This window comes from Onychostruthus taczanowskii, unplaced genomic scaffold (genome assembly GCF_017590055.1).
Source record: "Onychostruthus taczanowskii isolate IOZ18803 unplaced genomic scaffold, ASM1759005v1 scaffold81, whole genome shotgun sequence".
Classification (NCBI taxonomy): domain Eukaryota; kingdom Metazoa; phylum Chordata; class Aves; order Passeriformes; family Passeridae; genus Onychostruthus; species Onychostruthus taczanowskii.
The window spans coordinates 3,382,487-3,405,374 of record NW_024506002.1 but is presented as its reverse complement, the minus strand read 5'-3'; the positions used below and the strand labels follow the sequence as shown (position 1 = coordinate 3,405,374).

General features: G+C 48.9%; 1 protein-coding gene across 1 annotated transcript in view; it reads right to left on the bottom strand.

Annotated features, from left to right (window-relative positions):
- Positions 1-22,888, bottom strand: part of GABRA3 (gamma-aminobutyric acid type A receptor subunit alpha3) — a 57,862-nt gene that overhangs the window by 8,202 nt on the left and 26,772 nt on the right. Inside the window, exons 3-7 of the mRNA XM_041424329.1 lie at positions 18,421-18,488; positions 14,954-15,174; positions 6,943-7,025; positions 2,845-2,988; positions 1,262-1,414 (exon numbers count right to left, since the gene is read on the bottom strand). Of these exons, the coding sequence (XP_041280263.1) occupies positions 1,262-1,414; positions 2,845-2,988; positions 6,943-7,025; positions 14,954-15,174; positions 18,421-18,488 (669 nt within the window). The remainder of the gene's footprint in view (positions 1-1,261; positions 1,415-2,844; positions 2,989-6,942; positions 7,026-14,953; positions 15,175-18,420; positions 18,489-22,888) is intronic.

Here is a 22,888-nt window from a genome sequence, read left to right as displayed (position 1 = left end):
ATCAGAAACTGGCCACTCATGCAACACAGCTCTCAGGGTTTTAGAAATACTGTCTTGTCACCTGCATGGATGGACACCTGGGATCCTGGGTCCTGCTGTCAGCAGCCCAAGCTACCAGAACAAATGTCACAATTATTTATCTTAAACAAATGATCTGTTGCAAAATGTCTTTTAAAGCTTTTTTTCATTAAAGCAAGCAACCATTACCATCCATTTTCCCCAATAATGTGCTTTTCAATTAAAAATGCATTAAAAACATTATAAAAATATTGACTAATTTTCAGTTCCCTTAAGCCATACTCCTGGTAATTTGAGAGTTTCAATTCAATATTGTTGACAATACTTTCTGAGGGGCAGGGAAAAAAAAGGAATAAACAATTTGAGTTCTCATTATTTTCTTAATAGGAAAGCAAGGCAATTTGGGAGCAAAGACATTTGTCACACAGGTAGGTTTTAATTTTTCAGTCAGCTCTTGCCTGCTCTGTCTGAGCTGCTGCTTGAGGAAACTTATTTCACTGTAATTCTCAGGACAGCACAGGAGGGAATCACATATGATATCACATATTCCCTCTCTGCTTGGGGACTTTTGTCCAATATCCTCTCTGTTAAATGGAATCTGCTGGGCAGTGTTACTTCCAGGATATACAATCCTGCAGCATCACACCTGCTCTGGGAGCGTGCCTGTGTAGATCCTGAACTAAAGGTCTTGACAGGAAATCACAAAGCAATTCTGTTATTAAATGCTTGTAAAAGCTATTAATATATGTGCAGTGCCAGCCTGGCACTTTGCTTGGGTGAGAGGATCTGAAAGCAGCTGAAGGAAATAATAACACTATATTCACCATGCAGTTATGCTGCCTCAGCCCAGGAACTTGTTATGTGGAGCTGTGACCAGGGGCACATTAGCAATTTCAAAGGTAGGGCTTTGAATGCCTCCCCATGTCCCTATCCTCTGCTCTGCTCCAGAGCCAACACAGATAAGCAGACACAGCCAAATGCATATAATTAGATGATCAATACCTTGATTACTGTTAATATTTATGGCTGGCCTTGTAGCAGGGACATGGCCAGGAGTATTTTTGCAGTGATCTGGGGGGAGCAGGCTCTCTGGGAAGACACTGAAAGCTATCCTGGGGAATGGCCAGCAGCTTAGAACTGCTGGTCAGGGCCTGGCACAGAGCAGCCCTGATGCTCAGTGTGTTTCCCTTCCTATTTCCCTTTCTCCCCATGCTGAGAGGAAGCCCTGTGCTCCCAGACTCACCAAAAACCGTGCGGGCAGGGACGGACTCCCTGTTGAGCCAGAAGGAGACCTGGGACAGGATGACAGTCATGATGCAGGGCAGGTAGGTCTGGATCACAAAGTACCCAATCTTCCTCTTGAGGTGGAAGTGCGTGGTCATGACGACGTATTCCCCTGCAGAGACAGCCAGGGAGGGATGCTGGGCCAGCCCAGGGCCAGCTGGCCACTCCTGAGATCCACCCGGAACAAACTCCCAGGTTTTCAGTGGGATTTTGGAGGGAAGGAGGGGTGCAGGGGTGCAGCAGGCACACACATGCCAGGGGGCTCTCACATCACATCTATGCTTTCAAAACACTTCTCTGAGTCTTTAATTAGCTACAAAATGGGTGTGGGACAAAGGCAAGATGGTGTCAACAAGTGGACAATAAAAATCTTTCACTGTTTTGCCCCAGGCACAAGGGGCCCCTGGGGTCTCTCCTGACCCTGCTCCCATCCCAGGGAGCCACACTGTGGGTAAGATTCCTTAAGCCTGGAGACACCCTAACAGTGCTTTAATAGGATTGCAGGACATGGGATTTTATTTTCTCTGATGATCCTGAAAATATCCCACCTTTCCTCACTGAAACCATCTCAAAAATTCAGGCAAGTTCTGTTGTTAAAGGTGCCACCTGTGAATTGAAGAGGAAGCTGTCCCTATTTTCCTCAACATCCTATCCCTCCCCCCAAAGCTTTTGGTATTTTTTTGGATTACTGTGCCTTTATGTTGTGAGCACGGCTCTGCTAAATCATTACACACAGGAGCCTTTAGCAGCTTTCTCACCACTCCAGGTTATTCATCTGTACATTTTACTACAACTTAAGTAGAGAGATGGGCCAGATATTATGACATTTAGTTCCCTGGGCTCCCCACATTTCCCCAAGGGAGGTGAAATGAGTTGTTACAGACAGACACTATTAAAATCAAGTGCACCAGAGAGGAAATATCCTCAAATGAGAGAACTACTGGTGCATACAGAGCGAAAAAATAAAAGGAAAAAAAGAAGAATTATGAGAGACACACATGAGGTAACACAAGCTATCAGTACCTGGATTCAGAGGGGAAGGGAGGAGCAGCAGATGGGAGAGAAAGATGATTAATATTGGTCATTAATCAGAGGAAACATTTGTTTGGGATAATCCTCTATTTGTTATGATAATATTTATCCAAGCAGATGCAGTGAAAACCACACTGAACATTATGTTGCCTTCACCTCCCCTGCCTGGAGTGCTTTCCTGAGGGGCTAGAAAGGAATCCAAGACAAATGAGCCCTCAGCACCACAAACCAGCTGGACAACGTGGGGCAAATTTTCCACACAGCAGATCGTTTTTAGATGCTTGAGATCAGTTCTCCTAAAGACTGTGGGCAATAAGACTCTTTCAGTGGAAACCACTGAAAAACAACCTCTTTATGCCTCTTGGTGACTGCTGAAGATGTCACCAGCTGTATCCTCCTGGCTTAGGAAGTGCAGTGCTCCTGGACTGCCTCTATAATTATCCCAAATCGTGGCATTCCAAGCCCATCTCGTGCCAGGAGGAGCTCAGCCCACGGTGGTCCCACAAATACCTGTGCTGGATCGAACCATCTCTGTCCCAACCACGTGGCCCAGCAGGTCATACTGGTTCAGGCGAGATCCACCCTTGGCTACTTCCACAGATTTATCCTTCCCCAGGGTCCAGGTGTAGATCACCTCTGTCTTTGTGTAGGCATCTGCAGAGGAGGGAGAAGAAGGAGGTCTGTGCTTCTGCCTGACCTAAAATATACCAAAAGTAGCCTGTAGCCAAATTAATCTTTGCTGTGCATCTCTCAGAGCCACATGGCTGAGCACAGCCAAGCATGGCCAGAGACCAAGGCAGATCAACAACTGTTAAATCAAACGAGCAGGAGCGAGCTGGGCTTTTTGGAAGGGAGCTGCAGAGGGGCAGAGCTCTGTCACTGAGAGACAGGCTGTCCCTGTGATTGCTGACTCTGCAAGGGCTGCCTCCAACAGGGACAACATCCAGGCCAGCAGGATGCTGGGGCAGCGGGACAGCACAGCCCTGCCATGCCAGGGACAGGGAAAGTCCTGCTGGCAGCAGCTGGCAGCACAGGCTGAGTGCAAATGGGGCTAAATTTTAGGTTAAAAAATTACAAGTTTTTACCCTTACTCAAAGGCAACCCTCTCCAAGACTCTCAGATTTGGAGGTGGTGTCCTCTCACACCCAAATGCTTTTTCCTGTTGCATTAATAAGCAGCCAGGACTCAGTTTCTTCATGCAGGAAAAGCCCCTTCTTTATTCACATAACTCATTTTTATACAGTCTTTACAGACCTTGTATTCAACTCTAATTGGCTAGTAGTTTTCTTGCCACTCAATTCATTGGTTAATAACTGGCATTTTACCTTTCCATCAAATCTCTCTATTCTGGGATTGTTTACATATTTTCTTCACTGATTCTCGCGGGACAGATTTGTTGGTTATGCAAGTGCAAACTTATTTTTCTTATTAAAACAGGTTGTTGTGTTAACTGCCTTCATTCTTCTGATTTTTCCTTATGGGAACTGACAAGCTACTGCTAGCTTAGCTAGAGTAGCAGGGCCTAAACCATATTTTTAAGGCCTTTCTTTTATAATATCTCTACCTGTCTGCAACATTTTCCCTGTGTTTGTGACTGAGCCCCTGCTCTGTCCTCACAGCCAGCCCCCCTCTCAAGACTGCTCTTGGCTTTTCCAGTCCTGTGGTTATCCAAAAATTGAGTCTCTCCAGACTGTTAGGAGCTATTTCTCCCCATAATGCCCAAAATTCCTGTCCATACCAAGTTCGCACCAGCTTTTTAAGCAAGAACAAAGTTCACTAAACCAAGCCTTCAGTTCATTTTTACCCACCACCTTCTCCTGGTGAAGACCTGAAGGAATTCTTTGCCTGGGGTCAGGTCAAGCAATGTGTCAGATCTACTGGAGAAACGTCTCAGCTCCTGCTCTGTGGAAGACTGTGTCCTGAGAAAACCACATCTCTGTGATCCTTCTAAAGCAACCACAGTTATTGCTGCACTGTGGGTTTTGGCAAACCTGCTCCACGTTAAGCAGAAGCTGTGCAAAGCCTTGGGAGAGGTTTTGGTGATCAGCCAAGGTTTCTCAGCAGGCCAGAGCACTGCCTAAGCTCTTCTGGTGCAGGCTGGCACCTCTCACCCCATGTGCAACACTCTGCTTTTCCAACCCCTCCTTCCAGCCCTCCACATGCTTCTGGAGCTCTCCATCCTCCTTCAGAGCTTTGTGCAGCTCTGCCACTGCTCCTCCACCTGAGGGGCAACACCTCCTGCTCTACAGCCCCAGTCCAGCCACTGCCACCCCCAGCCTACAAAGGCTTGCCCACACTTTCACTGCCATCATTCCTGATAATTCAGTTGTCTGTCTATCTGCTCGTCTGGGACAGAAGGGTATGTGATGTCACACAGGCATGGCATGGATGCTTGGAACACATTTAATGCCAGGCAGCTGCTTTTGTTCAGCTCAATGCCTCGTTTGCAATGCAAAATCCAATCCAAACAGGGACAGCTCGTGGACATTTAGAGGAGCTGGTAGATTCAGCAGCATCTCCTGCTCCCCTAGCCTCAGATAGCTGCTGTACAAGTGTCCTGTGATGGCTTAGGAACAGCTCTCTGCAGTGCACATTTATCTTCAGGGAGCAGGGGATAGGCAGGGCCAGCCCCTCACTGCACTTGGCCCGAGGGGTGATGCAGGTGGGCAGCTGAAGCTCTCTGGAATTCCTGGTGCCCTTAATTCTGCTGCAAATTCCCTGCCTTGCCCCCTCAGGGGGCTGCTGTGGTGGCCCAGGGACAGAAGGCCACTGCTGAGTCACTTGTGGGGATCAGCAGAAAATGGTCTGTGAGGCAAACTCAGCATCCTTTGGGCAGCATGGGTCTGGCTCTGGCATTGTCCTTCTAATTGCAAATCTGACCCACTTTAGGCTTCTTGAAAATGAGCAGCTTCCAGCTGTCAATGGCTTTTTAGTGAAAACACTGGTTTAATCCCACTCCAGCACAGGAGAGGTGAGCTCTGATGCTCTGTGAGTGCTTTAGAAAAAGTCACATTAATGTTAACCAGGGGCAGCTTTCTGAGCTCCTTGTCTCTAAGCTCTCATCATTCAGAGGTCAAATCAGTCAAAAAAATAAGCCCAAAGGGTGTTCCAGCAGAAATACACACATTAATCTCTTTTCCTCACCAAGAAACATTATAAGCAATTAGATGTGCAGTAATCTGCCTTCCTGCAAGTCTTGTAATAATCCCAGAGTTTAGGCCTGAGGTATGAGATTTGATATCCCTCCTCACAAGGTCAATTAACATTAATAATTCATCCTTCTCTAAGGCCTTGGTGATGTCTTGTGGCAATGAGTTCTACATTTAATTAGGTGCTGCCTAAGAAATAGCTTTATTTCAGTAGTTCTGAATAATCCACTTTCATGGCTACAGTTTGTCATGAGGCAGAAGAGCAGATGCACATGATAAATATGATTTCCTCTCCTGCCAATCAAACTTTTCAACTTTGTCCTCAGTTAGTTCCCAAATGGCCACAGGAAGGAAGTGTCACTTTGGGAAGGTTGGGGTTTCTCTGGGGGTTACTGGTGTGGGCTCATTCTTTAGCTGGAGATGGGAAACTCTCTAATCTAACACAAATACAGACTAAAAGTGGTGCTCAGTTCGTTGGACCTGGCAGAGAGTCCAGGCAGAGCCAGACTAGGATGTTTATTTTCACATCATGGTGAGCCAGGGTCTTGGGGTTTGGCTCCCACTCACTTTAGGAACAAAACCCAATTAAATTGAACTTGCATATGGGAGAGATAAGGGAATTCTATAGGGAGCCCAAGAAGCTGAGCAGCTGCAAGTCTGGGAGTCTGGGAGCAGCTTTCAACTCACCAGCAGCCTGCAAATCCTCCCTAAACCAGGACCCTTGGCTGCTGGGGCTGAGATTCCCAGAGCTTCCAAGCCTTTTGCTTGAGAGCAGCCTGCCTGGCAGACTGAAGAGGGGCAGGGGGTTTGTGAGCTTCACTGGAGCGTGGAGCCAGAGGAACCAGGTGCTCAGGCTGGCAGGATGGGACACCACTGCTGTCCCAAATCTGTCTTCCCAGCATCCCCTGGTGATGAAGGAAAAGCACAACTCAGATTTAAAATCATAGAATCATTAATGTTAGAAAGACCTCTCAGATTATCAAGTCCAACCATTAACCCAGCCCTGCTAAGCCCGTGTCCCCAGGTGCCCAAAATACACATTTTGAGGGATGATGACCACCACCTCCCTGAGCTGCCTGCTCCAATGCTTGACCACCCTTACAGCGAAGAAATTTTTTGTAATATCCAATCTAAACATACCTTGGCACAACTTGAGGTCATTTCCTCTCGTCCTGTCACTTGTTACCTGGGAGAAGAGACTAATTCCCACCTGGCTACTTTCTAAATGAATTTACAGCAAAACCATGGGTATCTAACCCATCCTGTAAGCCTGAACTGAGCACAGACTTGCTCAAGGATGAATTGCATGTATAAGGCACCAGAAAAAAAAAAATTTGTCACATTGTCATCAGCAAAAATGAATGTTACTGTTACTAAAATCCTGTGTGACACCAGCCACACAAAGGACTGCTCTTCAGCCCTGCAGCCCCTCCTTGCAGAGGCTGCTGGGGGTACTTACAGCTCCCAAATTTCAGGGGGCAGGCGTGCACGTCCATCGGGAAGTCCTCCAGATGCATGGGGCACTCGGCGTGGATGGTCAGCCTGCAGGACAAAGCACAGGGGCTGCTCAGGGACAGGCTGGCCCTTCTGCCACAGCCTCCTGCAGCCAGCAGCACTGGCAAAGGCCTCCAGGTGCTCACCAGCCTCGGCGCAGAAGGCGCCCAGCTGTGGAGAGGACAGAAAGACACACATCTGGCAGCTTTTCCATGGTGTAAACTCAACCCTATTGACCGAGTTCATCTTCAGCCACTCAGAGCAGTGGGGAAATCTGCCAGAGCCCAGGAGTGCTGTGTGCTCTTGGCTGTGAGCAGAGCTCCTGGGGCCAGGGGACACCTCATGGACCACGCTGGCAGGCAGAGGGGAAGAGCTCCAGGGGCTCCCAGGGAACAGCCCTGGTGCTCTGGAAGGATCTGAGGGCTGACACATGGTTCAAAGTCCAGATCCATGAAGCCACCAGGGCACAACAGCCCCTGTCCTGTGGGACACCTCATCCCACCTCCCCTGGCTCCTCCCTCCACTGCGGAGGATGCTGCAGGCAGGTGAAGAACTGGAACATCCTGGGGCTGTCTGGGGGCGTGCAGGACAACCTGTGCTTTCCAAATCCCCCAAATCCCGGGAGGATACCTCGTCAGGAAGCAGCTTTGTGAGGGAGGCACAGCCACAAAAGCAGAGTGCTGCAGAATATGGGGCCAGGCATAAAAGGATCCATGATAAAGGGCTCTAAAAAAGGGAGCTCGTGTTCCTTCCTGGAGTACTGCAAAGAGTGCAGCCAGGGAGAGGGAGCCAGGAGAGACAGCTTCCCAGGAGATGTCTAAAACAATCTTCTCTGAAGGAACCATTTGTAGGGAAAAAAAAAAAAAATAGGACTTGCCTCTGATGGCTCAGCAAAACACCAAACAAACCATGGCAGGAGCAACATGTGCATGCAAAGGGCAACTGCACAGACTGAAGGTGGCTTGTGAAAAACTCAGGTCGAGAAGCTTCTATTGAGATATTTTCCTTTGGCTAGAAAAATGTTCAGCTAAGTTATTCTTCGCAGAAAATACCGAGGCTTAGTCAAATGCTAAATAAACCCTGAAAAAATAAAGGCTTTGGGTTTTGTTTGCTAAAAGCACATAATAACATTTTTTTTTAAAAAAAGGACATAAAAATAAAGGTTATTTATTTTAGGCAGACAAATCTTAAATGCTTCTATTAAAAAAAAAAAAAAAAGGACTTTTTTAAAAATTTGACATAATAAAATTCAGTGAACAAAACCAAACACTTCACAAATTGCTGCAGAAACCCCTGTGGAGGAAACAAAGCAGAATGGCTGTGAGGTGGCAGGGGTGGCACAGCTGCAGTGACAGTGGCTGCTGCTGCTGTGAGAGGGACTCCCACACACAGGGACAAGGCAGCAAACCCTGCCCAGCTGCTGCACTGGAACCTCCCCAGCACCTCGGAGTTCTGCTCTGCCAGGTGAGGAAAGGAGCCCTGGGATTTCAGAGCCACATCCAGCCTCACCTGCAGCTCCCAAGGGGTTCAGGAAAGCTGGCAACCCATGAGAGAGAGAGAGCAGAGGAGTTAAATCAAGAAGCAGAGGAGGAGAGTTGCCATAACTTTGGTGGGGCAGAGCTGGGTGGCCCAAACTCTCTGGAGGCCCTGCAGCACTCAGAGCAGGGCATTAACCCCCAGTTGTCCCTGTCTTTGGGAATATCTGGCAATTCAGTGCCCCAGAGACAAGGGCCTGGCCTGCAGTGGGTGTGCCAGTCCTGTCTGAACCCCTGCCCATGGAAACCCTGTGTCCTGTGAGAACCTGCCAAAGAGGGGATGCAGGGGATGCTGGCTGTCCTGCTTGCTTCACAGCTCACTCCAGCCTGGCTTTCTCAGCCAAGCCAAGAACCACTGTGTGCCCAAAGCAACTTCTGGAGACAAATCACTCTGTCTGACTTGGTGATCTCTCCTTCACAGTGCACTGAATGCACCTGTTTTACATGAAAGGGAAGAAGACCTGACCTTTAGACTTCAGTCAAGGCTCACTGAAGACTGGCAGGGATTTTCACAAGCCTACAAGCACAGTGTTGTAATTATTTTCTCCAGGGCACTCAAAGACCACCATGAACAAATTGCTCATTTGCTCTGATGCCTCTCTTTTCCAATATGGATTTCAAGAAGCAGGTATAAAAACCTGGCAGCTTGGTGTGGACTTGACTGCCTTGCTCTTCCTGTTCTGTTTCTTTTGTGATGTTCTCTTCAGCCAGCTCAAAATCCACTTGGGGAGCTCTTGGCTGGCAAGCTTGTCAAGCATATTCTCACAGATCTTAGTCTTCAATTCTTTCTGAGTCTTTTTCTAACTGCAATGGACTTTTTGCTTCTCACTTTGTCACTGTCACTTGTGTCAGGGAAATGTTGAGATATTCCCCCAGTCTCCCTCAGCAGCCCACACCAGAATTTTCCTTTTTATCTCCCTGTTTTTTCATCTGCTTCACTCATTGCTTTATTATTTCAAAAGGCCTTTAGCTGGGAGTTCCCAAAGTTGGCTTTTCCAAAGGACCTCATCTCTGACCAGTGCCCTCCTTCTGATGCATCCTGAACCCACCCCAAAAAACCCAGGGGAGTGTTTTCCTTCCACTGCACTGTCTGCAAGTGTTGGCTGTGATCATCAGGCACTCTGAATAAGGCTCAATGACCCCAAGGACTGCAGATTGTGGGTCGGTGGGTTTGTTCCATTTAGAGCAGCCAGGAAGAGCCTCAGAGGGGAGCAGGACAGCAGCAGAGACTGGCCTTGGCCAAACTCTCCTGCCCTCTCCAGGCCATGGCCAACAAGATCAAGTGCTGTCAGGGGAAGGAGACAATTTTATATGGATGCTGGATGACTCCCTCCATGTGTGGGAATGCAGCCATTGCATTTTAAATCTAAAGCCTGTTTTATTAGCTGAGCCAGCAAGCAATAAAACAAGAAATCCATCAGCAAACCACTGGAAAAGCAACCTAATCTGCTACTTCTCCACCTACAACTGAAGGAGTTTTTAAGTTTCCTGAAATTAAATAAAAAAATGAAAAGTTGCATCATTCCAGCGAGATGAGTGTGGTTCAGCAGCTTCAGCCAGCCACAGGTCAGCAGGTTCACAGGTAACACATGAAGTGTCAAACCACAAGGAATGTCTCTCCCTTCCCAGACAATTACCACAGCCTCTGCAGCATTTGGATTAAAGGGTTTGTTGCAGAAATTCTCATCTCTGCCCCTTATCCTGTGCAAGGGAGCTGATGGCCAGAGAGCGTTTTGCTTCATTGCTCTGATGGGCTATTCACACCCAGCAGCCCTGAAAAGTCTTTAGAAAGCCTAAAGAGCACCTAAAAAAATAGCCAAGCTGCAAGAAATCACATCAGCCATCACATCAGCACCTAAAAAATAGCCAAGCTGCCAGAAATCATATCAGCCAGCAGTTGTAGCCTTTGGCTCATCAGTCCCAGGCACCTGCCGCAACTTCAGCAGAACTGTCTTGAAGCCAAACCCCAAACTCCTCATGTTTTCTCTCCACTTTGCTGGCACAATGGCACCGAAAGTGGAACATCCAGGACAGAAGCTGTGTTTTTTTCCTCTTTTAAAGTCACGGGACGTCCTTTGAACTGCGCCAACACAATGGCAAGAAGCGTGAATCAGGCTAAACATACCTCTGCCAGGGCTGAGGGGATAACAAACCTCTTCAGCTGCGTTCTCATGGTTACCAGGAGCTTAGCAAAGCCTTTGATGTGTCATTAGAGCCCCTGTCGTTACCTGCGTGCAGCTGCAGGATGAGCCAGGATCTCAGCCCAATTTCTGGGACGCAAATGTAATAATCCCTCAGTGTGTGAGTGCTACAAAAACATGACAGCACCCTGCACGGCGGGGCTGGCTTTGTTTATGCCAGGGATACTGCTGGAGTTTTGTCCTGATTTCTTCTCCAGGAGATTCATTAATAACCACAGTTAGGCCGAGCAGTGTTTATGGTTTAGGCTGTGGGAGAATCTAGGTTAGGTTTAATTGAGGGGTTTCAGCTTGAAAGCCAAATTGCTCCTAGGATCCTCGTGCTGGATCTGGAAGCACTGATTTCACTTTCTATCCTCCCCCAGCCCCTGGAGATTTCAGCCCATGATGGCAGAAATGCAGTGAGATAAGGTGTTCTCTGAAGATTTCTCCCTCCTGGGATAGTTTCCTTAAAAAAAGCCTGTCTGCAGAAAGCCAAGCCTGGAAAACAGATCATTTTTGTCTTTGGATCTGCTCTGGCAGGGAAAAGTTGGAACAAATCTCATCTTGTTGCCTGCTTGTGTTTTTATCAGCCAGCCAAGCTCTGCTCAGCTTGGATCGGTCTGTGATGTTTTCTGGGATCAGCCCTGGTGTGGGAACAGACGAACAGCTGCCAGCCCATACAGAGCTGGGGCTGGGCTGTCCCAGCTGCTGCTCCTGCAGAGGCTGCACCTCCATCGTGGGGAGGGTGCTGCAAAGCCTGGAGCCATCACAACCTGCCTGGGGGTTAAAAAACCCCCAGCCAGTAAAGGCACCCCAAAAAGCCTTTGCTGAGGGACAGACACTGCAAAGCTCTGTGATTTCAAAAGGCAGCATGGGAAGCCCAAAGCCCTGAGCGTGGCACACCAGGCAGAGGATCTGCTCTGGGATTCCACAGCCCCTGTAGGTCTGCACGTGTCCTGGGCTCAGCTTTCCCTCCTGCTCTGCCTCTGCCTCACCTGAGGGATCACAGAGCCTCCTTCCAAGGACTGCACGTTGTCTTCAGCAGCACAAGCTCTTGAGGCAGAGCCTTTGGGCATGCAGTGAATGTGTTAGCCTGACAGGTAAAGAAAACATCCTCCAAGTGCATAACTTGAGCACATATTGTCTGGGAACCACTCTGACAATAACCACAAAGCCTCAACACGCCATTCTGACAGGCCCTGTTAAGAGCAGAAGAGCTTTTTAAAGCCTTGATTCACAAAGCTGAATCCCATCAGCACAGCATTAAACTTTCACTGGTTTTCTGTGCTTCGAGGCTGGGGAGAACCAGAGCATTATCTGTGTGCCCCACACAATCTGAGCCAGAGAGTGCACCCAGAGATGGCTGGCTACTTTTGCCTCTTCCTTACGTAAATCCATGCACAATTCCCAGGTTGCTGCACTCAGGTCTGACACCAGAGTTTAGAGACCATAGCTGGGCTTATGTGAACCACTTGGACCGTGCAGGAGCTCTGCAAGAAGAGACTGCAGAGGCAGGGCTACATAATAAAACTGCACTCCCCGTGCTCCCTGAGGCAGCTGGAGGAACAGGGAGGATGCAGAGGGATCAGTAATCCTGGGGAGCAGAGAAGTGCAGCTCGGTGCAGTGGTCTCAAAGGTTGTTTTGTGGCCCAGGTGCCAAGGCCTGTCAGTGGTCAGGGCTGTGCACTGTGACATTGCACTGATCCACGAGGAGAATGCGCCATGACTGAAGGAAATCTCTGGATGCTCGGCTACAGCTGCTGTGCAGCTCCTGGGAGCTCTGGTCAGTGATAAAGAGGCTCTCTCCAGGAGCTATAAATATTGTCACACAGGTGTAATTTTGCTGGATGCATGTGTCAGACTTGCTGTTCCACCAGAGCAAGTTCATCTATAACTGTAAGCCTTGACTAAGAGAAGTTTGCTTTCCCAGCAGGATAAATAGCAAGAGACGTGCCTCTAATTGCACATCAGCAGAGCTGATCCCTCAAGGATATTGCTTGGTACAAGGGAAAGGAGCAGGACATTCTCAGGAGTCAAACTGCATGGCCAGGTATCAATCTGGACTGAGCCTGCAAGAGATCACCTGGGCAGTGCTGCCAGGCACTGGAAATCTGGTGGAAGCTAAAAATCTCTCCCCAGTGAGCAGGGCACCCCTTTGGTATTTGCACTTTGCTGGATGCCAGCTGTGTGAGTTTGGCTTCAAGGTCCTGCTCCTTCCTTTAAGGACACACGTGCACGTCCCTGGGTGTGGGGGAGGACAGCAAAGGCATCACTTGGACAGAAAACGAGAGATTGCCTCCAGCCCTTCCCTGGAAGGGGTTCCAAAGCAGTTAACAAGGGAGGGTGATACCACCATCATTGTTTGACAGGGGAATTGAGGTGGGAGTGCTTGGAGTGGCAAAGCCAGACAGATTTTGGTGGCTGAGCCTGAGGCTTGGTTCTGGCCCTGCCGTCTGTGCCCTTGCATCTTTCTTTCTGACACCCCACTCACAAGACACCCTGGTAGTCCTGAGCAGCACCAAGAGGAAGAAAGAGAATCATCAGATGCTCCAGGACAGACATCCCATCCTGGATGTGTTTAACTGCAATCCCAGAGGAGTCCTGCATGCTGTGGTCATCTGGGCAGCTCTAACCACATGACCAGCTCCAGGAGGTGCTGCCCAGAGCCTCCCTTGGGCTTCACACACTGGGTAAAGAAAAGATCTCTGTGCACAAGAGCTCCTGGCTCTGTGCAATGAAAGACATGACAAAAGGTCTCATATGCAGCCCTGAGCCTCTGAGTGGGCTCCTCACCTCTGACAAAGCCTTAGGGAGGTATTTAAGGGTGACTGGAGCACCTGTAAGAGGAGAGCCTTCATTCCCCAACTCTTCAGCAGATTGAAGCTAAACTGAAGGATGGTTTGAGTTTATTTTAAAAAATCCCAAGACTCTCTTTTCTTCCAGAAGCTCATTCCCAAGAGTCTCATGATGCTGCTGCCATCCTGGCACCTGCCCAGCCCTGAATAGAAAAATAAATCCAATACTTTTTTAGTCACACAAAACTTGCTGAAGCTAATGGCTGTTTGCTGAATAAAGAAGTAGTGAAATGATTTAAAAGCTCTGAAATTGAGTCTTTTTTTTTTCCCCTGCCTTATGCCAGCAGCTCCTGTAATACTTTAGTCAGACAATGATACAAAGTGCGGGGAGTGTGAGTTGTCTACTTGCAGGTCAGAGAGCTGGGAGCAGAACAGAGCCCTTAAGTCAAGTTGGGCTTTTCCCTTCATTTACCCCATCTGCCTTAATGTGAGATCACTGATGTGTGGAGACCTAAACCCCCAGGGCACTGGCAGGATTAGCTCATATTTGAGAACTGCTGCACAAAAGCAAGGCATTGTTTATCAATGTAGGCTGTAAAACTTGCTGACACCGTGTAGATTCACAGCCAGTTTAACTATGAAGAGATGAAATTCTGCCTGGTCCTCAAAAACAGAGGTGAAAGTGCAGCATCTCAGTACACAGAATCCACAATGAAGCCTGTTATTAGTTAGGATTGGCTTGGAGATGGAGACAGAGAAAATAATTTTTTAAAACAAAGATTTACACCTTGCCAAAACCAACTCAATACCTTTCCTGTGCATTTATCAGCAGCTTGTTGTTTCATTTACAACCTATGACTCCTGCAACCCTGGCTTCTCCAAATCACAGTTTTTAATTAGCTGTTTATTGGGTTTTTTCCCTAATGATGTGCATCGACCACATAGATTTGGATTTTTTTTTATTCCACGAAGTGGGAAAAAACAACCCCATTGTTGTCACAAGAAAGCTTGGTCTCATTAGATGTGTGAAATGGTTCTGCTCTAACATGCTGAACAAATTTAGATCTCTTCTCAAGCTGCTGGAGAATAACAAATTCTCCCAGCCTAATGTTCCCATACCAGCATTGCATACCTGATTCATATCCCACCACAGGTCAGGAAGGAAATTAAGCCAGGTGGCATATCAACCTCACAAACTGTAGATCCCAACACATCTACCTTGGCACATAAAAGCAAAAAAAATCAATGTGAATGATGAAGGAAAATCTACCTGTAAAAATGTCCAAGCTGAGGATCAGTGACCATCCATAGGTAGGAAACAAGGAGAGCACAGAAAGCAGCAGGGTAGGACTCAAGTCTACTAACAAGAGTTAGTGCAAGCCTGCAGAAACCCTGCTGTGAGGCACCCTGAGGTCCCTGCACGTGCAGAAGGACCTGGGATTCCCTGGAAGGAGAGCCAGACTCACCTCATGGTGTACAGGAGGGTGCCGTTGTCCACCAGGCGCAGCAGCTTGTTGGGGGTGGTCATGTTGTGGGCAACAGATTTCTTCCCGTTGTGGAAGAAAGTGTCAGGAGTCCAGATCTTACTGGCCAGCAAGTTGTTCAGGGGAAGGATTTTCATGGGACCATCAAACTTCAGCCTTTCATCTCTCCAGGATTGCCGGAAAAAGACATCAATGGTGTATTCCTTTGGGGAGAGAGGAGAGAAAAATAAGTTGTGTTTTACTCGGCTCAAGAGGTGGCAGCAGACTGGGGTTTGGCACACCTTGGGTGACACGAAGTGCGGTGCAACAAGCAGAAGGGGTTAACAGCAGTGCAGAGTAGATGGGATTCAGCACATTTTGGGTAATGACTTATCTATGATGTCAAAATGTGCATGTCAGTGTTTCTGAGCACTGCAGAGAAGCTGCAGCACAGCCTACAGTGGCCAGAGCTGGGGTAGCCCTGCTGCACCACCACCTCTATGCAGCAGTTTCAGGGGAGAAAAGCCATTATGTGCAGCTACACAGGTATTTTAAAAGGCAAAAATAAAGATCCTGGAGATGGAATCTGGCCAGGGTGCTGGTAATTATATCTCTGCTCATTAAAAAAAAAAAAAAAAGAAGAAAAAAAAGAAAAAAAAGAAATGAACTTGCATGACACTGTCTTAATGTTATTTTGTTCCCCAGGCCACCTTTAGAAAATCATTGAATCGAAGACTTCACAGACTTGCGTTATAAGATCCTGTGACTTTCTTTTGTCTTCCTTTTCTTGTTTTATTTCCCTTTTCTACTTCTTTTTTTTTTCTTCTTTCTACCAGTGTAGAGACTCATTTCCTAGGCCAAATTCCAGCTGGGGCAGTTAGAAGTCACCTCTTTGAAACCCTGCAGTCAAGCCAGCTCCTCACTCAGTGAATGCACATTCAGAAACCACTTTTAGAGACAGAGGGGTCTTTGGAAAACCTCTCTGTCCCAACTGTTCTTCCTCCCCCTGCTGCTGCAGACTCGTAATCTTTATTTACGCATTCCTGGAGGCCGCAGGACCAACCAAACTTATCATTGTGAGTGATTTCTTTCCTGCAGCACTTCTCAGCAGCGCTTAAAAACTGCTGTGCATCACTTTCCTATAGGACAGAGAAATTCCTACAGGTTTTGTAGCAGATGGCAGCTGAATGGAAGCATCTCTGTAAATAAATCCATCCCTACTCCCTGGCCATGGAGACACCCCTGTTCAAATATGAACCTTCTGGATCTTGGCTGGGGAAGGAAAGAGAAATTCTACATTCTCAAGGGCTCTGCCCTGTACAAGGCATTTTACCCCTTCATGGAAGTGATCTCTAATTCATTATTTCTTGGGATAAGAAAATTTTTCTTCCCAAAGAAATGAGCCTGTGTGCAGTCCCGGGAGGTTTGGGAAAAGTCCTTATCAGGAGAAGGGCTCTCTCATTCCCTGTTTCTATTTAAAAAGTGCCAGACAAAGAAGCAAAACATTTTTAATGACTTCCAAGGCCCTGCTTATCTTCTCTAATGCTTAGGAATCATTCCTGAAGAAAAGAGAATTCATGTTCAGAATCTTCCCCTCTTTTCTATGCTTCTTTCCATAAAAACATTATTCCCAACTCACCCCTTCCAAGGAGCACACTTAATTCTGTGTTATGCTCTTCTCTGCCTACAGAAGTGACTGAAAACATCAAGACTGACTCTGTCCTCAGAGTCCATCCATGAAACAAATAAATCCCCTTCAATTTCTGTTTTCTTTTGAATAATTTCCCTGGGGCTGAGGCAAAGTTGCAAGAGCTCAGTCCCGAAGACTGTGGCGCGCCTCAGGCGCGATCAGGCTCTGCTCTCCAAACTAAAAGAGAGATTGGGAGTCCCTTGGAGCACCTCAGTGGAAAGGTCTCCACATCCTCCTTCTCCTCCATGCTCCGTAAGAGCTGCTCTCCCTCTCCCCAGGGCAGCATTACCTGCCTCTCCTCCATCACCACAATTCCACAATTCCAGCTCTGCGAGCGCCGGGATGCGCCGGAGCAGCGGCCGTGGGAGGGGGAGCGCGGCACCGGGCGGACGCCAGCGGGAAGGAGGGATTTCCCCGCTCCAGAGATGAAAGGAAGCCCCAGAGCAGGCTCTCCCCCTTTCCCGAGGAGATGGGGTTTCTCTCCCTGACTTTTAGCAGCAGAGCTAAAACACATTCGCTATGCATTTGTAAAATACACGGAACGAAAGCACGCGGAGGGGAAATAATTTATTATTCCTTAAGTGTCTTCCTAATTTTATATTCATTTTGTCAAATCACATTGCAGAGAATACCTTCCCCTTTTCAATACCTCATATTTTTTTCTTCACAGTTCATTATACACACTCCCTTAATCAAATATGCTCCACCTTGGAAGTAATTATCAGATACTCCCCAAGGGCTACGATTGCTGAATATATTATGGGTCTCTGCTGTGGTAGGAAAGCAGGAGAGAGAGAAGGAGAACTCAGATGAGGTTCATAATCTTGATTACACTGACATCAACTTAACTTCTTACCCTGGAGGGAGTGGTCTTCCCAAAGCAACATGGGTTAGAGTGATGGAGCGAGCCACTCCATGAAACACAGAGATTTTATTCTCCCCCAGCTCCTCTGCTTGCCAGCACAGGGTTGCTGTGGGACAGCTGAAGAGATGTTCAGGCCATGCCAGCCCAGAAAATTCAACCCTTGCAGCTCTGGAGGGGCTGTGAGAGCCACAGGACACTGCTCCAGCCTGGCCTAGCCAGTGACAACTTGCTCCCTGCCCCAAAACGGGCTCCCTCCATGGCATGGACTGCCCACCACTGGCCTGGGCTGTGCCAGCACCAGGGCGCCGCAGGGGCTGGGCATGCAGGAAGGGCTCAGTCCTGAATGCACAGCTGTCCTCACGTGGCACCCTGGAACTCTTGAGCAGCCACCCACAGCCAAGCCTTCTCTGGGTGCGTGTGCAATACGAGCTGCTGTTGAGAAACCTCACTATTAATTATGCTCCACAGTCCTGTTTTAATTAGAAGACAAACTGTTGTGGGAATACAAGCCTAAATTCAGACCTCAGGCCTTTTCATTAATAATTTTCCCTGAACATGTCAAAATAGCACAGTCAGTCCATGCTTTTTCCGTTTTTTCTATTGCCTCCCTTCAGTTCAGGCACTAAGGATGGTTTGATGGTGAATCATTGTCTCTGACACTGCCACCAAACCAGACCAGATTCTGGCATCCCCCCCTCTTCCCAAGGAGCACCTTCATTCCTCCAGTTATCAACTGGTTTCCAGAAGCCCAAGCACACCTGGGAAACAACTCCTGTCTACCCCTGGCACTGAGATACCACCAGCTCTTGTCACTTAGGAAAATCCCACTTTTGCCCATATTGTCCTGGGAGGAGGGGGGGGGGGACACATCCACAGCAGCTGAGGAGAAGCCACTCCTCCCCGTGAGACACCTACCATGTCTGTGTCCGAGACAGGGCCGAAACTCGTCACGTAAATGTCTGTCTTGACTTCAGTTACACTGTCTGGGACAGAAAGAAAAAAAAACAAAAGCAAAAAAGAGCAATTAGAGAGCTGAATTTCCTTGTGCAGGCAAGGCTTTGAGGTTTGTTATATGGTGTTTATTCCTGCTCTGCTGAACCCTCAGCACCGTGCTCTGTGCCCCAAACAACGGCCGATTTTATCACTGGTAATTGGGCACATTCATCTCCAGTGCAGCTCTGCTGCTTCCCACGCTTACACTGAGGACAAATCTGTCCCACACAATGCGTATTTACAGAATCTGTGTGGCTGCATGATCCACACCCTGCTACAGATCCACATGTTTTCAAGCCAGAGGTAAGCCCTGATGCTTTGAAACTCCTTTTTAATCTGAAATCCCTTTGTGTCTCCCAGCCAGATAAACAGCCTAGTGATGTTCCAGCAGTTTTAGGGAACCCTGGGTTTGTTACAGCTCCAGGCTTATCTGTATGTAAAAAGAATCAATATTCTGATTGCCTTTTACTGCCATCGTGCTTGCTGTTCTCCTAAGTGCCTCACTCTCACAGAGCTGCTGCTGCTCACCCGTCACGTGCAGCCCCTGCATCCCGGGCTGAGATTCCCTCATGGATGCTGAGCAGCAGCTTCACTGCCCCTGCAAAGCCACAGGGCCCCAGTGCCTGCCCAGCTGCTAAAGCCAGGGGCCATTTTAACCACATGCCTTCAGATAACCTGGAGTGCTGAACACAGCCAGCAGCACGTGCACACAGAGCTCTCCTTCCTGGCTTCCTGGGATTTTGGCGTGTTTCTCAATTGACACCTCTGCTGCCACCCTGCTTTGCGGGGAAATCGAGGCACAGCGATTTCCCAGATTTACAGACCTGTGCTCTGCCCACTGGGTTGTGCTCACAACATGATGGATGAGCTGCCTTGAGTTCAGCACTCAGTTCCCATAAATCCTCCCCACTTTAGGGATAGATCATGCTGTTGTGTGGCACTAGCTGGCTCGGAGCTGCTCTCCTAATGAAAGAACCAATTTAAAGCTGCAAAGCAGAGTTCATGTTTTATGCGCAGGACCCAATTTTGGCCATTGCAGCAGCCTTGCAAGTAGCCTGGATGGCCCATTGTTTAATTTAGTTATGGAAATCCTTCTGTCCCCTGAGAGTCATTTTGCAGTACTATGAAGCTTAGGTTTGTGCTTCAAAGTTTTACATCCCAAAATTAGATAATGCATTCTGGCAGGGTTTTCTCCTTAATGGCTAAAATATACATATACATGTCTTCAGTTATTATGGCTGAGAAGCTTTTGATGCAGCCCATGGCTGATATTATTGTGCTATATAAGTAACCCTTGATCTAGTCTTGATGCGCTAAAAAGAAGGTTAAAGAGAAATATGTATGTGGTACATTTTGTGAAACCCTCAGAAATCTAAACAAAATGAGCCCCTTCTGTGAGGCTGAAACACTCAGGGTATTCTCAGCCTCCCTCCAAACAAGCCCCCAGATGAGGCACACAGCAGAGAACATTTAGTGGTGCGAGGCTCCTTCTGCTACCCCATGCAGCGAGAGAAAGCTCATTATGTCTTGGAGAAAACACAAAACTCTCCCTCCCCTGCCCTTCTGGGCATCCATTCTGCAGCCATGGACAGCAGATCAGGAGCTGTGGCCACCCATGGCCAGGGAAGGCAGTCCCTGGGGGGTGCAGGATAAGCTGTGCCCTGCTCAGAGGGACGGGGGGTCACGGAAGGGTCTGTGCTTCCAACGTGCTCTGCGGGGTCCAAGCACAGGGGCAGGGATTCAGGAAGCCAGCAGAAGACAAAAAGGCAGAATTCATTTTGGACACCTTTTGATATGATCCTGCAGTCCTTAAATGAGCTTTTATGTCCTCATCATGCTGTAACCTGGCTGACACAGAGCTCCAGAGACCCCTTCCTGACCCCTCAATCTACTGGTAAATCCAATCAAAGATAATGGTATTAGGAAACTTCAATAATCTATTAATAACTTATTAATATTAATAACTATTACAACCCGTGTCTGAAGAGAATCCCCCATTTCCAGACTGCAGAATTACCCCCTGGCAAGGCCATGCAGCACCCAGAGAAGGGACAAGCTGGGGCTTCACCACTGGCTCAGTGATGTCCCTCAGCTCTGAGAAAAATGAGCTTCTTGCACCTCTCATGGCAAAAGCAGACTGAACCCTCCCTGTTAATATGTGCTCCTAAGGGCAGGATTTGGCTGGGATCCGGAGGGATTTCTGAAATTAAATCATTGCTACGCAGGCAGGGATTTCAGCAGAGCTGGGAAATCCAGAGATAAGTAAAACAGCAGCAGAACAGAGCAAGCTCCAGCCTCAGAGATTCACTTCCCTTGTGATCCCACAGCCCAAGAGCACCTGCACTGCTCCCAGCTCTGTGACTGTGAGACCTCCACCTGCAGAGAAATCAGCAGCTGCCCCAGCAGCTCCCCTCTCCTCACCCTCACACTGACCCACCCAGAGCCTGAATGAGATGAAACTGCATCTGCTTTTTCAGCAAGAGAAAACTGATAGAAAAGCATCTCCTGCCTCTGCTTAGAGACATGGTAGGGAAATTCTTATTTTCTGCTCAAGCCATAGATGTGCTCACACACACAGCTTGGCTGTCTTGCACAGTTCTCACCAAAGATTTAACAATTAAGGACATTATAGGGGAGTAGGCACTTTTCCTAGAACTGCTGCAAAACACAAAATGGCATTTTTCATTTCCTAGCAGCATCCTTCCCTGTAATTCAATTTTTTTTACAGGCATGAGTCGAGCCTTCAAGGCTGCTGGGGTGGCAGGTGGATACTGCCAGTCCTGTTTATAACCAGGGAAACAAAAATCAAGGGCTGGGTTCAGGTAGGAAGCTGGAGCCAGAAGCAGAGCCCAGGTCTGACTGCCCTAAGGATTGGCACAAAATTGCCCAACAGAGCCCTTGGTGGGCTGCCCAAGCCCCTTCCAGCCACCCTGCTGAGCTGCTTCACCAGGAAAGCAAAAAAAGACCCCAAAGCCAACATGAAACTGGAAGAGCAAGAGATTTCAGGTTCAGTATTTGGACTGAATTTAGAGATCCAAGTGGCATGCCATGTTCCCAAGTCATTTGTTTGAGGATGACTCCCTTGTCTGGGGGCTTGCCCATTTATAGGCTCGGTTTATTCCTGAGCTTCAGCACAACCATGTTGCTAGGAACAATTTGGAGCAAGTGTGAGAGCAGAACAAGGTGCTGCAGGTCAGCAGGGCTGCCCCTTCCCCCTGGGGTACAGAGCCTGCTCCTGCCTTGCTCCCAGCTGTAGAAATCCCCCACAGCTGGGCAGATCTGCAATGCAAATGGCAAACCAAACCACCCTTCCCACAGTGTTACCATGGCACTTACTACACCTGCCTGCTTTTTGAGAGCTACCCCTCTCCTCCAGGAACCTGCTCCTCCAGATCTGGCTGCTTGTGTACCCCACAATCCCCCTCCCAGCCCCGAGGGGAGGGACAGCTCCGGCCCCCGCAGCCCCACACCAGCGGGTCTGTCACTTCCCTGGGTGTGCACAGGGGGTAAAGCAGCAGCAGCTGTCGCTGAGGTGCTTTCAGGCTTTCTATTTCCCCTGTGCCCCATCCCAGCCCTTCCCATCTCCCTGCCCCAAGGCAGACATCCCCTTTCTCCTGCAATTCCCTTTAAGTGCTCTTGACTCCCCGGCCCGGGAGGAGATAGCTATTATTTACAAAATGATGGAGTGCTATTTTTACTTGCTTCTTGGAAGCACGGGGAGCAGCGGCAGGGCTGGAACACAAATTACACCGCCTCGCTGCCTCTCCCCTCCCCGGCTGCAGAGCTGCGAGTGATCCTGGGAGGGGGGCACGGGGGGCCGAGCGGGCTCGTGTTAAACCTCCCCCTGTACTCATCCAGTGCTGTTTATTCAAAAAATCACCCTTGCACCCCTGATACCCCGGCTCGGCCGGCTGTGTGTCAGCTGTGGAGGTTTGGGGCCGCGTTGAGCACCGTTCGGCAGGCGGGGGTTCCAGGAGGCTGTGCCCGCACCGGGATGATGTACCTGCAGCTGGGATGATGTACCTGCAGCTGGGATGCTGTGCTCGCAGCTGGGATGCTGTGCCTGCACCGGGGTGCTGTGCCCGCACCGGGATGCTGTGCCTGCAGCTGGGATGCTGTGCCCGCACCGGGATGCTGTGCCTGAACCAGGATGCTGTGCCCGCACCGGGATGCTGTGCCTGCAGCTGGGATGCTGTGCCTGCACCGGGATGCTGTGCCCGCACCGGGATGCTGTGCCTGCACCGGGATGCTGTGCCTGCACCGGGGTGCTGTGCCCGCACCGGGATGCTGTGCCTGCAGCTGGGATGCTGTGCCCGCACCGGGATGCTGTGCCGGCACCGGGATGCTGTGCCTGCACCGGGATGCTGTGCCTGCAGCTGGGATGCTGTGC